The sequence below is a fragment of the Heloderma suspectum genome, chromosome 1, assembly GCF_057233095.1.
Source record: "Heloderma suspectum isolate Gila_16-S chromosome 1, 16-S_ref, whole genome shotgun sequence".
Lineage (NCBI taxonomy): Eukaryota > Metazoa > Chordata > Lepidosauria > Squamata > Helodermatidae > Heloderma > Heloderma suspectum.
In genome coordinates, this window is record NC_139458.1 from 258,712,625 (window position 1) to 258,727,634 (window position 15,010).

At 45.7% G+C, this 15,010-nt stretch overlaps 1 protein-coding gene across 8 annotated transcripts; it reads right to left on the minus strand.

The window, feature by feature from the left end:
* Positions 1 to 1,514: 1,514 nt before the first annotated feature.
* Positions 1,515 to 14,430, minus strand: LOC146359002 (uncharacterized). 8 transcript variants are annotated; one of them, XR_014786452.1, is made up of 9 exons: positions 13,920 to 14,210; positions 10,711 to 11,991; positions 8,429 to 9,313; positions 7,807 to 7,901; positions 7,285 to 7,452; positions 6,358 to 6,515; positions 4,626 to 5,016; positions 3,657 to 3,734; positions 2,093 to 2,774 (listed from the first exon to the last, which is right to left on the minus strand). XR_014786452.1 is itself a non-coding variant. In XM_084825355.1 (7 exons), the coding sequence occupies exons 2-7, from the start codon at positions 11,988 to 11,990 to the stop codon at positions 4,780 to 4,782; spliced, it is 2,823 nt and encodes a 940-aa protein (XP_084681481.1). In that variant the 5' UTR covers position 11,991; positions 13,920 to 14,430; the 3' UTR covers positions 1,515 to 4,779. The 8 variants fall into 8 exon arrangements, 5 of the variants coding, with proteins under 5 accessions (XP_084681481.1, XP_084681510.1, XP_084681490.1 ...); XR_014786443.1 differs by lacking the exon at positions 13,920 to 14,210 and having other exon boundaries at positions 10,711 to 12,104; XR_014786440.1 differs by lacking the exon at positions 13,920 to 14,210 and having other exon boundaries at positions 1,515 to 3,734; positions 10,711 to 12,104.
* Positions 14,431 to 15,010: the final 580 nt, after the last annotated feature.

The window sequence follows — 15,010 nt, forward strand, 5'->3', positions numbered from 1 at the left end:
CTCCTCCACACAGGTGACGACCGTTACCTGGCAACAGCCACCTCCATCCAGGCGCTTAATAACTACGCGGCTCCCTTCGGGCGACTGGTACGTCCCGGCATGTAGAAAGCCCACCGCGCCCGTGGGCGGGGAAGGGCCCTCCTAGGCTAAGTTACTCTATGGAGGTTTTCCACGGAGAGGGACTGAAGCATACAAGCCCGCCCTCCCGGCAGCCTGAAGCGGTAGACCACTCTCCCCCAACCTGGCGCTGTCCAGGTGCTTTGGACTCCAGCTCCCATCAGCCCTAGCCACCATGGCCAGTGGTGAGGAAGGCTGTGGGTACAACCTTTTGTGTTCTAACAAATATGTTCTTCTATTTTTTTATGCAACCCTGCTAATTCTGCTCGATCTCTCATCGGCTTCTGACGCCATCGACCATAGTATCCTCTTGAATCTACTCTGTGGGATGGGTATCAGAGGCACTGTGTTACAGTGGTGCCAGTCTTACCTGCAGGGTCGATTTCAGAGAGTAACTTTGGGTGACCATTCCTTGGCCCCTTGGCAAATGAGCTATGGGGTTCCAGAGGGTACCATGCTGTCCCCAATGTTGTTTAACATCTATATGAAGCCCCTGGGAATGGTCATTAGGGGATCTGGAGCCAAGTGCCATCAATATGCTGATGACACATAGCTCTGTCTCCCTGTGACATCTGAATCAGGTGAGGCTGAGCAAGTCCTGCATCAAGGCCTAGGGGCTGGATGAGGGCCAAGAAACCAAAGCTGAATCCTGGCAAGACTGAAGCCCTGTGGGTGAGTGGTTCCCGGGTCCAGGAGGTAGGCTCGCTGCCTGTTCTGGATGGGGCTGCACTCCCTCTGAAAGATCAGATTCATAGTCTGGGGTACTCCTAGATCCATTGTTGTCACTGGAGGCCCAAGTGGCCATGGCGGCTCAGAGTGCCTTTTACCAGCTTCAGCAGGTTTGCCAGCTGCAGCCTTTCCTGGACAAGGATAGCTTGGTCACAGTGGTACAAGCACTATTAACCTCAAGCCTGGATTACTACAATGTGCTGTATGTGGGGCTGCCTTTAAGGCTGCTCAAGAAGCTGGAGTTGGTGCAGAACACAGCAGCTTGGCTGTTATCGGGAGCTGCCCCTTTTCAGCATGCAACTGTTTTGCTGAGGGAACTGAATTGGCTGCCTATTCACTACCAAGCCAGGTTTAAGATTTTGGTACTAGCGTACAAAGCCCTAAATAACTTGGGATCAGGATACCTGAGAGAGCACCGTCTCTCTTACCAACCTGCCCAGTCACTGAGGTTATCAAAGGGCACGCTCCTTGTGGTTCCACGTGGACCTACAGCCTGACTGGAGTCCTTCCAGAGAAGCGCCTTCAGTGTGGTGGCTCCCTTCCTATGGAAGTTCCTGCCTCTGGAGGTCAGGCAGGTGCTAGCACTGGGTTGTTTTTGGTGCCTCCTGAAAACAGCTCTTTTCCAGGAAGCCTTCCTTGGTTAACTAGTCTCAGTTTTATTGGCACTCTGGTTTTTTTTTTTTTTAAACACAATAATTTTAATACAATATTTCATTCTTTTTATCTTTTGTTCATTTTATCTCGTTGTTCACCAATCTGGAATCTGTTTAGATGTGAGCAGTATACAAATGTTGTAAATAAATAAATGTTAAGAGAAAAGCCTGCTGGGCCAGGCCAAAGGTCCATTTAGTCCCACGTTCTGTTTCCCATGATAGGCAATCAGGTGCCTATGGAAGCCCAAAAGAATGGCATGAAAGCAGTACCCATTTTATTTATTAATATTTATATTGCACCTTTCTTCCAAGGAACTCTTCTTGCTCTGATCATATGATGCCCCTTCTTAAATCCCTGCACTGGCTTCCTGTCTGCTCCTGGATCCAGCACTAGCTCTTTGTCATCCATTTCTTCAAAGTCCTCTTCAAAATTCTCCTTTTCTTTGGCACAATACCTGGTTGCCATGCTGTATTATAATTTACAGTGCAATCCTGTACATGTCTACTCAGACATCCCATTAAGTTCAAGTAAGTGGGTATGGGATTGAAGTCTTAAGCGTGTGTAAGTGAAATAATGGTGTTGCTTCCACGTTTAACAGGGCCTTGTTTGTTTATTCAATATTTATATCCCATGTTTCAAAAATATACGCTCACAAACCAAGATAAACAATAACAGGGGTTAGACATAAGCACATATAAATATACAAAAACCACATTATGCAAATTGAGGAAATTAAGCCAAGTTTGAGGTTGTTGAGAGCAGAATAGAAGTATTAGCTACCTACTCAGGAAAGGCCAGTTCTAACAAGTTTTTAGTTCTTTCTTAAAGGCCTGCACTGAAGGTGTAAGGCTCAAAGCAGCAAGAAGAGAGTTCCACAACTGAAGGGCCACCAAAGAGAAAGCCCTGCTCCTTGTACTTTCCAATCTAGCTGTTCTAACTGGCTGGCATATGGTCACTGTCAGAGGCTCTGCTCTAAGAGTATGGGCAAGATCATACTGGTGAAAGCAGTCCTTTACTTTTTACTTCCCTCCCCCTTCTCTTCCACTGTGTCAAATTTTAGATTGTAAGCTAGGAGCACGTCCTCTTGTCCTCTGTAAGCACCATGTACACTGGAAATCCCAGATTCAGATCTCAGCAGGGAAACAGGTCTGCAATTTTGTTGTCACATAGTTAAAACAGCAAATACACAAACCTGAGCAAAGATTTCAGATGTGTTCATCTCATTCCCAAAATTCTGCAATGTGGAACATCCCTCCAAATAAGAAGCAGGAAGCCTTTACATGGGACATTTAAAAAAAAAAAGTATTTTGTTTAGTATGTGTATGAAATTTCTATGTCACCTAATTAACAAAGACCTCTGGGCAGTTCACAAAGTTTTAAAATGAGCAAAATACCAAATACAATCAAATAAACCAAAATTAGATATGGGTTGAATAAACCAATACAGAAATCAGCATAAAACCAACACAGAGCATCATCAAAATCATATAAAAAGAGCACTAAAACCAAATGAGGGGAACTATTAATTCCAACATAAATTAAAAGGCTTGGGAAAATAAAAAGGACTTCACCTACCCCCTGAAAGATCCTAATGTAAATGCCAAGTGAGCCTTTCAGGGGAGGGCATAATCAAGATGCCACCACCAAAAAGGCATTCTCCCTGGGAGCCATCTTCCTGAAAAGGTCATCTCATGGAAATCTTAAGGTATATACAAGAGGAACTGGTCCTTCAGGTAACCTGGCCCCAAGCTCTTTAGCACTTTAACGTTTAATACCAGCATGTTGAACGAGGTGCAGAAACTGACTGGAAGCCAGTCCCGATCACAAAGCACTGGTGTAATATGATTATATCAACCTGTTAATCTTGCTGCCCTATTTTAGATCAGCTGAAGTTTCTGGAGTGTTTGCAAAGGGAAGTAACGCACTGCAGTAATCTAAATGAGAGGTTATCAGGGTGTGGATAACTGTAGCTAGGTTATCTCTGTCCAGATAGGGTTGTAGCTGGTATATCAGCTTAAGCTGATAAAAGGTGCACTACACCACCAACACCCCTCGTGCCTCCAGCAACGGTGCTGGACTCATGAGTGCCATACTACAAACCTGGCCACACTCTTACAGGACCCAATCATGTCACCCACAACATCTGGCTTGTTCACCTGGCCTGCTCATCTTCCAATGCCATTACGTGCCATCAATGCTCCTCTCCATTCTACATAGGGCAAATAGGCTGGTCTCTATGCAAAAGAAAAATGGACACAAATCTGACATCAGAAGTGGGAATATTCATGTGAGAACACTTCAGCCTCTCAGGACGTTCTGTCACTGTTCTTAACGGGTCATTCTGGAGCAAAGAAACTTCAAGGGGAGAGACAGCGGAGTTAGAATTCATCAAGATATTTAATTCTATCTTGTGCAGCTTGAATTGGGATGTTTTTTAAAATCACACTACCTGTATTACTTGCCTTACCCAAAGCCAGGATGTTTGTGTTATCAGAAAAAAAAAACTGTTTCGTGAATGGCCACTGTGAGTAACATGATTATCACTGCACCGCCTGCATTTAATTTCCCTCTGACCTCACTGCTTACAATCCCTCTCCACCTCCAGCCATGTGTATAATTTACCTTTACCTCAGGAAAACACTCTGTGTATCTGATGAAGTGGAATGCAGTCCATGAAAGCTTATGCTATAACAAAAGCTAGTCTTTAGGGTGCCACAACACTTTGTTGTTTTTGCTGCAACAGACTTAACTCCACTACCCCTCCGGCAATGGTTACAATGGAAGGCATCTGATCATACACAGCACCTTTCCCTCAGCACTGAGCATGTGCAGCCTGTTCCCACAGAGCAGCAATGCTTCGCTCTGGTGCCCACGTACAGGCTTGAGCACTGACATCTCTCTTTACTGGATTTAAACACTACCCACACCTCCCTTGACAGAATTCCAAGAACACAGTCCCCAAAAGGTTTTAGATTTTTAAAGCTTACAGAGATGCTCTTGTACTACTGTTAAAGCCAGTTATGACTTTTGAGCTCCGATGATCATCTGACTCCCCAAAAGCTCTTAGTGAAGCCAGCATCTAAGCTGAAAAGAAATGCTTCATTTCCAAGTAATTCCACACGCACCTCTGAGCTGCCCAGTGGCCATGTCTCCCATCTGGTGATGCTGAACTGCTAGCATGGCTCATCTGTAGAACTTGTGGGCAGATGGAGGAAGTTCTGGGACAGATTGAAGGTATGAGAAATGCTTACGCCCATGTTGTTCCTTGAATGTTTATAGTTATAAGTACATAAGTGAATGGTCAGGATCTCTCACATTATTACATGATATGTGTTCCACTTTTTTTACACTCATGCTTTCTGGTTTATAAAGTTTACTTTGAACACCTGGCCAAACTGGTGTAGAGTCCTCTCCCATACAGATATTAGATAAAGTCTGTATTTTGGACCAGTTATGATCCTTTTTGATAGTAAGATCTATTAAGAAACTCCTCCAATGAGCATTCCGGTCATGGACCTACAGAAGGGGAGAAAATAAAATTACTTTTTAAATTCAAGTTCTGATGTGATTATACCAAACATAGAAACATTCTAAAACAAAACATTATTTGGAATTATAGTTGTCAAAAGCTTTCACAGATGAGATCACCACCAGTTTGTTATCTGACTAACCAATTGCATGTGTTTTTAAGATTCAGGAACATGATCCAACATTCTGTGCTTAGTTGAAGCGAGACAAGCATATTACCCTCCCCATAAAGTTTTGGCCTATTTGCTGGAATACTCCTACAATCCCAAAACCTGGGAACACTGTTGTGCCAATATGGGGGGGGGGGGGTGGCAGTGTAGAGGCATCCAAAGGAAGTCAGTCATGCTTTACTCCCACTGAAATAAATGGAACTTGCATCAGTCACAACTAACTTAAAGTTCTATTGACTACAATGGGCTTGAAGCTTTACTAACTTCCTCCAGATCCAACCCAAAGGTTCCTCAGCAATCCCAGTGGCCTTTGGAACACTACACTGGGTCCTCTCTTTTCCAGAGCTCTGTAAGCCCTGCACATGGCGGTAGTTGTCACTGGCGCAATCTTAATTCTCTTTGCCGCTGTAGCAGTGCTTTTCGTTTTCTCCTTCATACCACAGCAGCTGTGCCCCATTGCCAGTGGTGACAGGGTAAGAGGAGGGGGACAGCAATGCTATTTGCTAGTTGGGTGCTGTAAGGTGGGGGAACCTTTTTTGGCCCAAGGGCTGAATTGGTTTCAGGCAAGCACATCAGGAGCTACATGCCTGCAGTTGGGGGTGGAGGGGTGGCACATCCCACTGCTGGCATATGGCCCACAGTGGGATTGTCTGGACTCCATTCACACACATGCATACACACTGCTCTTCTCCCACTGCAGTCAGGCCTCCTGAAAATCCGCCCCCCCCCCCGATGCTGAAAAAAACTTCCACTGGCACCAATGGTTTTTTTAAAAGCCTAAATGCAGTGTGGGCTGGGAAACTTTTTTCCCCAATCAGTGATTGGAGATAAGGCAGGGAAGCTGATGGACCAGATGGGGCCCTCTTGTGGACTTTCATTAGGTTCCCCATGCCTGCTCTAAGGTATGTTAGGACGCAACCCTGTGCATGTTTAGACAGAAAAAAAAGTCCTACAACTCTCACCATTCCCCAGCCAGCATAGCTACATAGCATAGCTGGCTGGGGAATGCTGGGAGTTGTAGGACTTTTTTCTGTCTAAACATGCATAGGATTGCACCCTTAAATAATGTTTTAACACCCAGGACATCAAGAAAGCATTTTGGCAAACAAAATGGATGAAATGTCTTGTTAAAATGGATAGCAGAAACCAGAGAACATACCAGGACATGCCTCCTCAAGGTAGACATGTCTGTGAAGGTTCTCTCACAAGCTCGACATTTGTATGGCTTTTCGCCGGTGTGGATACGCTGGTGACGCCTAAGGGCTCCTTGCTGAGTAAATGTCTTTCCACACTGCTCACAGAAATAGGGAGGAGTCTCTGGAAAGAAAAAAAAAATCTCACAAGTGTTGGAGGGCATTTTCAAAATCCCTGCATAATTTTTTAAAAAGATATTTCTATTCTGCATTCTGACTCAAAATGGATTGACTAAATGGATTATAAATATGATACCAGAAACACAACAAATTCTAAAACAAAACAAAGAAGAAACGAGTCTACAGAAACAGCAGTTAAACGTGAACTACTTGAATTGCAAATGCCCTCTGACGTCAAAGCAGTTCTACATGGTGCCCCTTATTTATGAGTTTATAGGCAAGATCAACCTTCCTGGGAAGAGAGAGTTCCACGACCTCAGAGCTGCCACAGAGAAGGCCCCATCTTGTGTCACCATCCTCCATGCTTTCAACAAAAGGGGAATGTGTAGGTGACACAGTTTCATAATTCAGTGCGCACTACAGATCTTGGACTACAACTTTATCATCCCTGACCATTGGCCATAGTTGCTGGGGCTGATGGGAGTTGAAGTCCTAACCATTTGGAGGCCCCCAGGTTGGGGAAGGATGTGTTAGTGGACAGTTTTGATGGAAATGGCTGACACAGCCTTCCCCAAGATGTTGATCTCTAGATTTTGGATTTGTTTTGGATTTCAACTCCCATCAGCCCCAGCGACTATGGCCAATAGTCAGGAATGCTGGAAATTGCAGTCCAAAACAACTGGAGGACAAGAGCTTGGGGAAGGCATAGAAGCTTGTTTTTGCACATCTATCTCCTCCACCCTCCACCCCAACCCCGAAAGAGCATATATTACCTGCGTGAACGTTACTGTGTTGGGCTAATGAGGCTCTCAGTCCAAAGGTTTTCCCACATACATCGCACTTGTATGGCTTGGCTCCCATGTGGCAGCGTTTGTGGCATTTTAAGTATTCATTGGTAGCAAAATGTTTTCCACACACATCACATTTGAAGAGACGCTCTCCTGTGAAGGAAAGGAACAAACCATTTCTGTTGCTGGCCACCCATGTTGACAGTCACCCATAAGAGATTTCCAAAGGGAATTTAGGAGGTCTTTTCTCCACACTCCAGCTTTTCCCTAATAGATTTGATCTCTTCCTTCTCCTGGGGTATATAACCCTCTTTTTGGAATAGCTACACAGCTTTTTCCTGTGTTAATATGCCACAGAAGCTTTTTACAGATGGTCATCCAGTCTAGAAATTTATGTGTGGGGAGGAGAAATTTATGCTTGTGTAACTCACAGAAAGTAGTCAGAAGACTGGGGCATCAATATGCATTGCCCCCTACCACATTCAGGGAATGGCTTTAAATTCCTACCTGTATGTGTCCTCTTGTGACCATTAAGTTTGCCTTTGTCCGCAAAACATGCCCCACAATCCTCACAGATATATGGCTTCTCGCCTGTATGGGACCTGCATTCCGAGGAATATGAAGATACCGAGAAAGCAATTTAAGATCACAATCCACTGTGAAATTTCCTATTTACTCAGTACTGCAAATGGTTTGCCACAGTGCTTAGAAAATGTTGGGCACTTTACAAGTCTTAATAATAAATAATATAACTGAACCTTATTTATATTCTCCACCACCACCTCCAAAGACTACTGAGGGTTGATGGCTACACACCCAAAGGGAAAAAAGTAAATTGCCCCCACACACTGGATCTTCGTTTTGCCATTTGGCTACTCAATATGCACGGCCAGCACATATTTTGAACCACACAGAAGAACCCAATGTCTTCCCCAACCTGGGGCCCTCCAGATGTGTTGGACTGCAACACCCAAAATTCCCAGTCAGCATGGTCACTGGCCACCCTGGCCGGGAATTATGGGAGTTGCAGTCCAACACATCTGGAGGGCCCCAGGTTGGGAAAGCCTGTAATAGATAATGCATGCAGAAGTCATGAAAGAGGGGAGGAAAAGAGACTGTACAGGCTGACCTTGTGTGAATCTTGAGCTGCGATGGCTGAGCGAATCGTGAGCAGCAAACGCCACACTGGTACGGCTTCTCCCCTGTATGGGTCCTCATATGAAAGACGAGTGCTGTTCTAGAACTTAAGATCTTTCCACAGACAGAACAGAGGGGGCGTTTCACTCGCCCTTCGTGCTTCCGTACGCAGTGCGTCCTCACGTCCCTTTTTCTTTTGAAGGTGGCATTACAGAGGGTGCAGGCAAACTGCCTGTCTTCTGTGTGGACACACGCACGGTGCTCTTTCCAGCTGTTGTAACTGGCAAAGGATTTGCTACAAACATCACACTGATACACTTTACCAGGCAAAGAGTGATGGACATCTTTGCAGTGGTCGACGTATTTTTTCCGCGATATGAACTTCTCCGCACATTTCGGACAGGTTATAACATAGGCAGATTTTTCAGTTGCCTCGTTTTTGTTTGCTTTCCTTACTTCAAAGTCTACATCCAATTCTGCATCTTGATTCTTTGAGTCATCGTCATCCAAAGACGGCACATCATCATCCTCACTGCCATCCACTTCAGCGCCATTGTCTGTTTCTCCTTTAGTGCTGTCTTCGCCGACCACAGTCCAGTGTTCATCAGCTTCCCCTCTTCTAATATCACATTGCCCCTGCCTTCCCTCTTTTTGGTCAGACTCTGCTTCCATTGTAAGAGAACTTCTGGATTCTCTCTCAAGCTCCCGAGTTTTTTCACCCACAAGTTCTCTTGGCAAGTTGGTATCTGATAACTCATGACATGTTTTGTTATTCATGTCAATTTCACCATCTATAATACCTGCTCCTTCTGCTGGTGGGACTATCATCCAGTAACCAGGCATGACTTTCCTGTCTTGCTGGGATTCATGTATTTTTCTGTTGGGAAAAACATAATGGTGTACATAAATCAGCAAGGTATCACATACGCAAATAATCTACAAATTCACCTAAAGCCATATTCTAAGGTCACTCCACTGAAAAGCATCTAAGGCTGAAATTCTATACCCACTTGCCTAGGAGTAAGCCCTACTGGTAATGGGACTTACTCTTGAGCAGACATGCACAGGTTAGTGCTGTAGAAGTTCACCTGGTCCTACCACTGCTTCCCTTTCAGTGAGCACCTAAGATTTCCAGCACAAAATTTTCAAGCCTGGCCTTTTAAAAGAAGGTTTTTGACTGCTGTTTTTATACTGACCCTAATTTGTTGTTTTAATTTTGTTTTTTTAAACAGATGATTTTTGATATATTGTTTTAAAACGTGATACCTGTTTGCCTCCTTGGAGGTTTTTAATTGTAATTTTTATCTATATAATTGTATAGACAGGCAGGATAGGAATGCTGAAAATAAATAAAATAAAATCTAACTTGAAGTAATGACATTCTTGGGACTAACTGAAAGTCTGAACTATGATTTCAGGATCTTGCCCCGATCAGCAGCAGTAGAAAGCCCTGCTGCAGGGGTACTGAATCTATTTTAGCCCGAGGGCTGAATTCCATTTTGGAGAAGTTCGTGGGGGGGCACATTCCAGTTGCAGACGGGGCCAAAATCCCAACATATTTTAGCTTAAAGCTCTTACTGTCAGGAAAGACAATCATTTCAACCTTTTAGAATGGGGAAAAACAGCACAGAAGCTGGATCTATGGCCAGGGGAAAGGGGCGAGGCCAAGGGAAAGGGGTTCAGCAATCTGGGGACTCCCAGAGGGCCAGATTTGGTCCCCAGGGGTGAGGTTCTGCACCCCTGCCCTATGTAGCTCACTCCTAGCAACCCAGAGAATACAGAAATTCCCTGGCAGTTTGTAAGAGCTGGTTGAGATAGTATGGCGTCTTTGTCGGGCCATGCTGTGGCTCTAAGATTGTGTTTTGTTTGCTGGGCCACAAGTTGCCCAGACTGGAAACAGAGCAAAGAAACCCAGTTATATAAGAACAAGCACTGTGCTGCTTATAAGCTGCATGAATCTGACCTGCAAATCATGCGGTAAATACGTTATACTCACAGGAAAACCTAATGTAATTTTGAAAATATTTGCTTAACACCACAAAAGGCTGACTGATACACACATACAATCAATATCCACAAACAGTGCAATTGTATGCATGTCTACTCAGAAGTAAGTACAATGGGATTTACTTTCAAGTAAGTGAATCTAGCATTGCAGTTTAATGCTGGCAAGCAAACTTATACTAGCTTCTGTTGTCTGGATAAAATTTCTAGCGTTAAAGAGATGAGGATTTTTTCTCCCAATACTCTGAAATGCACAAAGAAAGTCTTTACCTTACATGAGTATTAAAGGCAGACCTCTGAGCAAAACGTGCCGGGCAGCACGCACATTTATAAGGTTTCTCGCCTGTGTGTGTTCGAATGTGAACAGTCAGGCCACATTTGGAGCTGATCACCTTGTCACAGTAGGGACACCTTTGAGGATTCTGTTTCTTTTTGTGCACCCTCCGGATATGATCGTTGAGATCCTTCTGGCGCTTGAACTTTTTGTCACACAATACGCAGGGGAAGCACTGCTCATTGTTGTGAACGGCGAGCCTATGTTGTCGGAGATTTTGACAACTGGAAAAAAGCTGGTCACACACGTTGCAGCTGTATTTGATGACCAGATTTGTGTCATGCTCCAACTGCATGTGTGACTGGTACTGCTTGGCAAAATGGAAAGAATGATTGCACTTGTCACAGGCATACGTTCGTGGCAAGACTTTTGAGATGCTACGGGGGGATTTTCTGAGTTTTGTTTCACCAAGAACCAAATTATTTTCATCCTCCTTTTGGCCAGGGAATATCTTGCTTATAATAATGCAGGTTTCCTTTGAGTCCACCTGATTTAGTGAAGGATGGCTGGTCTTATTTTCCTCCTGGCTGGGACTGTCTGTGATGTGAATGTCATACACGTCTACTTTGTTATGTCCAGTTGATGTTGCTTTCTCATCTTTGGACTTAGCACGAGCAACCCTACGTTTGTTAGGACGTCCAGGTTTACCTTCAATAACATCATAACTAGCTGACAGTTTTCTATGCTTCTTTCTGTCCCAGAGGTTCCTCTTCATTGGTGTTGCCAAGATTTGGGACAGGTCACTCTGTTCTTTGTTTTCTACTTGTTCCGTTTGACTCCAGAGAGACCCGCCACTTTTATGGTTTTTCAAATGAACACTCAAATCTGCCTTCATTTCTTCAAAAACCTCAAGCAGATCCTTGCATTCAAGTCTTTCAGCGACCTCTTTTATCCGGTGCAGCCTGTCCACTTCAATTTCTACTTCGGTTGTGTAGACAAACTTTAGGAAGGAGACAAATTCTTCAGCGTGAATGTCCTGGAGGGTCACCTTGCAATTCTGGGCATTCAGCATCTCATCGCTGAGGAACAGGCTTTTAAAGTAATTGCTGGAAGCCGCTAATACAGCTTTGTGAACAGAAAACTCCTCCTGGATTCCAAGCTGGTCTGTGTGTATTGTCACATCGCAGAAGTGACCAAACCGATAGAGAGAATGTAACGTTCTCAAGAGGTTAGAAGCAGCAATGTTAGATTTCATTAAGATTTTCTCTTTCTCCATCCTATCAAACAGAAGAAAGTACATTAGAGAACTTCCATCAACTTGTATAAAATTACCCTTCTCATTCAGTTCAGTTTTAATACAGGATCTCACACACTAATAACTGAGTAGTTATTACACCTGATCAAGTTTTCAGAATTCAAACAACCCTATGATCAGTAGCCCAGAAGTCCTAAGTTCAGTGGGATTTGCTCCCAGGTAAGTAAGCCTATTTACCCAAAAGTAAGTTCCACTGAATTCAGTGTGACTTACTTCTGAACAGGCACATCTAGGATTGCACTATTCAACCTGGTTTTGTTATCCCAGCCTGGCAGAGAGCCTTGGGGAGATTATTATATTCCAGCTTCTGTTCCCTACCCTCTGCAAAACAGAGAGGAAACCTACCTAACAACAAGAAGAACAGGGAAATATATACTTAAACACAAGTCAAATCCATGCAATTCACTGGGAATGGGCTTGACTGTAAAGTGACACTGAATGCTGTTAAACTATAATTGTATTTAATTATTTGTAAATTTTACAGGGGTCAGCACCTGTGGTCCTCCAGATGTTTTGGCCTACAACTTCTATCATCCCTCACCACTGGCCATGCTGGTTAGGGCTGATGGGAGTTGTCAGGTGAAACATCTGGAGGGCCACAAGCCCCCCCCCCCATTATACGTGAAGGCAGCCAGTATCAACTCAGCGTATGGAAGTTAATGGGGTACAAGGGGCAGGAGCATCTTTGACTTAGCTAATGAGACAAGCACAGCTCTAATTGTGGCCCAATCTATACATGCTGCATAATTAAGTGGTAATGCGTTACCTAGACTGTATGACTTCAGGTGCAGGTAGGTATTAAATATTGCTCCTTCAAAAAGTTCCATGCTGGTAGAAAAAGCAGCATCCCAAGGAGAAGACTAGGTTAGATCTTTTCTCTCTAACCTGCTGGCTCTTTATTTGCAAGGAAGTGTTTTTATTTTAGTTTTGGTAGAAGAACAGCATACCAGCTCCTTACCTGCAGCTTGAAATAGGAAAAGCTGGATCACTTGATTTTGTGGACTTGACATACCTATGAAGGGGGTTGGCAGTAAACTAACTGAGGCAAGCTCTGTTCATTTGTCCCTGGGGAGGCTGCACGGAAAGTACCTTCCTATGCGGAAAAGTGTTTGGAGTTTTTTTGGTTGGTTGCTGGTGGCGGGGATTATGAGGAGGCTTATAAAAGTTATGATTGGTGTGGAGAAAGCAGGGGGGGGGAAGAAGCATTGTCCTTTTCTCCAAGATTAGTACTGGGTTGGGAGCTGTCACCCAATGAAAATTGATGGCTAGGTAGATTCATGGGTGCTTCCAGACAAGGCTTTTATTGCACCATCACCCTGATTCAATCACAGACTTTCAGAGGGATTCTGGATGTCATCGTCTTCAACTCATAACCTGACTGTGTTTTCCCACTGCTTCTTCCGTGTTCTTTTTGTTAAGAAGGAAAAGACAGAATAGCTGCACGATGCCATCTGACTGGCAGCACTAGCAGCCCCTGCCTGGAAGCATCCCAGGGCTGAAAAAAAGAAAGCACGTGTGCTATATATCATAAACTCACACAACGAACTTACAGCAGCCTTCCCCCGACCTGGCACCCTCCAGATATGTTTGACTACAACTCCCACCATCCCTGCAACATTGATCTGATGGGATTTGTGCTACAACACCTCTGGGGGGGGGGGCACCCAGCAAGGGAAGGGGGCACCTTATTGAATTGGCTGCCACAAAATGCAGCAACAACCAGAGACTTCGGCGGCGTTAAAATGGGCTTGGACGGATTTCATGGGTGGCGAGAGGTCACCGAACAGCTGTAAACTGCGATACCTAATCAAGCTCTTTATTTCTAGGGGCAGGACACGTCTGGATGCAGCGGGGGGCCACAAACGACGGGAGAGAGCAGCTGTCACTTGCCTCCGCGCCCTGTTGGGGGCTTCCGTCCCTGAAATATCTGGTCGGCCACTGCTGGACACGGGATGCTGACCTGGATGGCCCTTCCCTAGGTCTGGTCCAGACCGGCCCCGCCTGCCTTCTCGGCTCTGCTACCCGGGAGGTTTCGGCGACAAAGGAAAGCGAGAGAGAGAGAGAGAGAGAGGCAGATCCCCCGCGTTGCCAGCAGCCGAAAGCCAGGATGTGCCTCCACGGCGCCCAGGCGGCCCCGCCACCTCTTTCCGCCTGTCCGTCCGGCCGTCCCAGCCCTCCTCTTCCGCCTTCGCGTCGCGGAGACTCCCTCCAGCATCCCGCAGAGAGGGGCTTAAACTGATCGGTGGCGGCCACCGTAGCAAGGCGGCCTCCACTACTTCGACACGAGGGTGGAGGAGTGGAGAAGCGGAAGACCCTCGTCCGCCAGGGCTTCACCCGCGGAGCTAGAGCGGCCCTGCCGTCTGTCTATGTAGTATTACTGATCACTGCCGCGCCCTCCTCTATGGTACTACCCTGGGCCAGAGCGGTCAGCCCTCTTTCTCGTGGGAAAGGACGCCACGGGGGCCATTTTTAACGTTGGCACAGAAGCCCCGTTCTCTCCGGTTTCGCGGGCTGTCGCCGCCTGCCGGGGGGATTCTGGGGGATTCTAGGATTCAAGCCGCGGGCACCGGCTTGGGCGAAGGCTGCTCTGTAGCCCCAGCTTCGAGGGCTGGGGGAAATCTGGGTATTACCAGGGCTCGGAGCCCAAACATGCAAAAATGCCCGCGGGAGGATAGGGTTGCTCCTGCAGCCACAACACCGCATCAGCCTTGTGGAAGCCGCCTTGGCCAGGTGCCCCGCCCTCCGCTACAGCGTGCTCTCCTGCGCCGACTGATTCCCCCGACCCGCAACGTCTGTCTGTAGTCCAGCAGAAGGCCACGGCCAGGGCAAAGGATCGCTCTGGCTCCACCCATGAACGGGAAAGGTGGTTATACGTGCCCGCGTTTCACAACCAGCAGAAAAGCTGTGATTTGGGGTCCTGGATTGCTTCTGTTCCACTCATCAGAGAATAATTTTAAGCCAAAGTTTAGTCTTCAACTGAT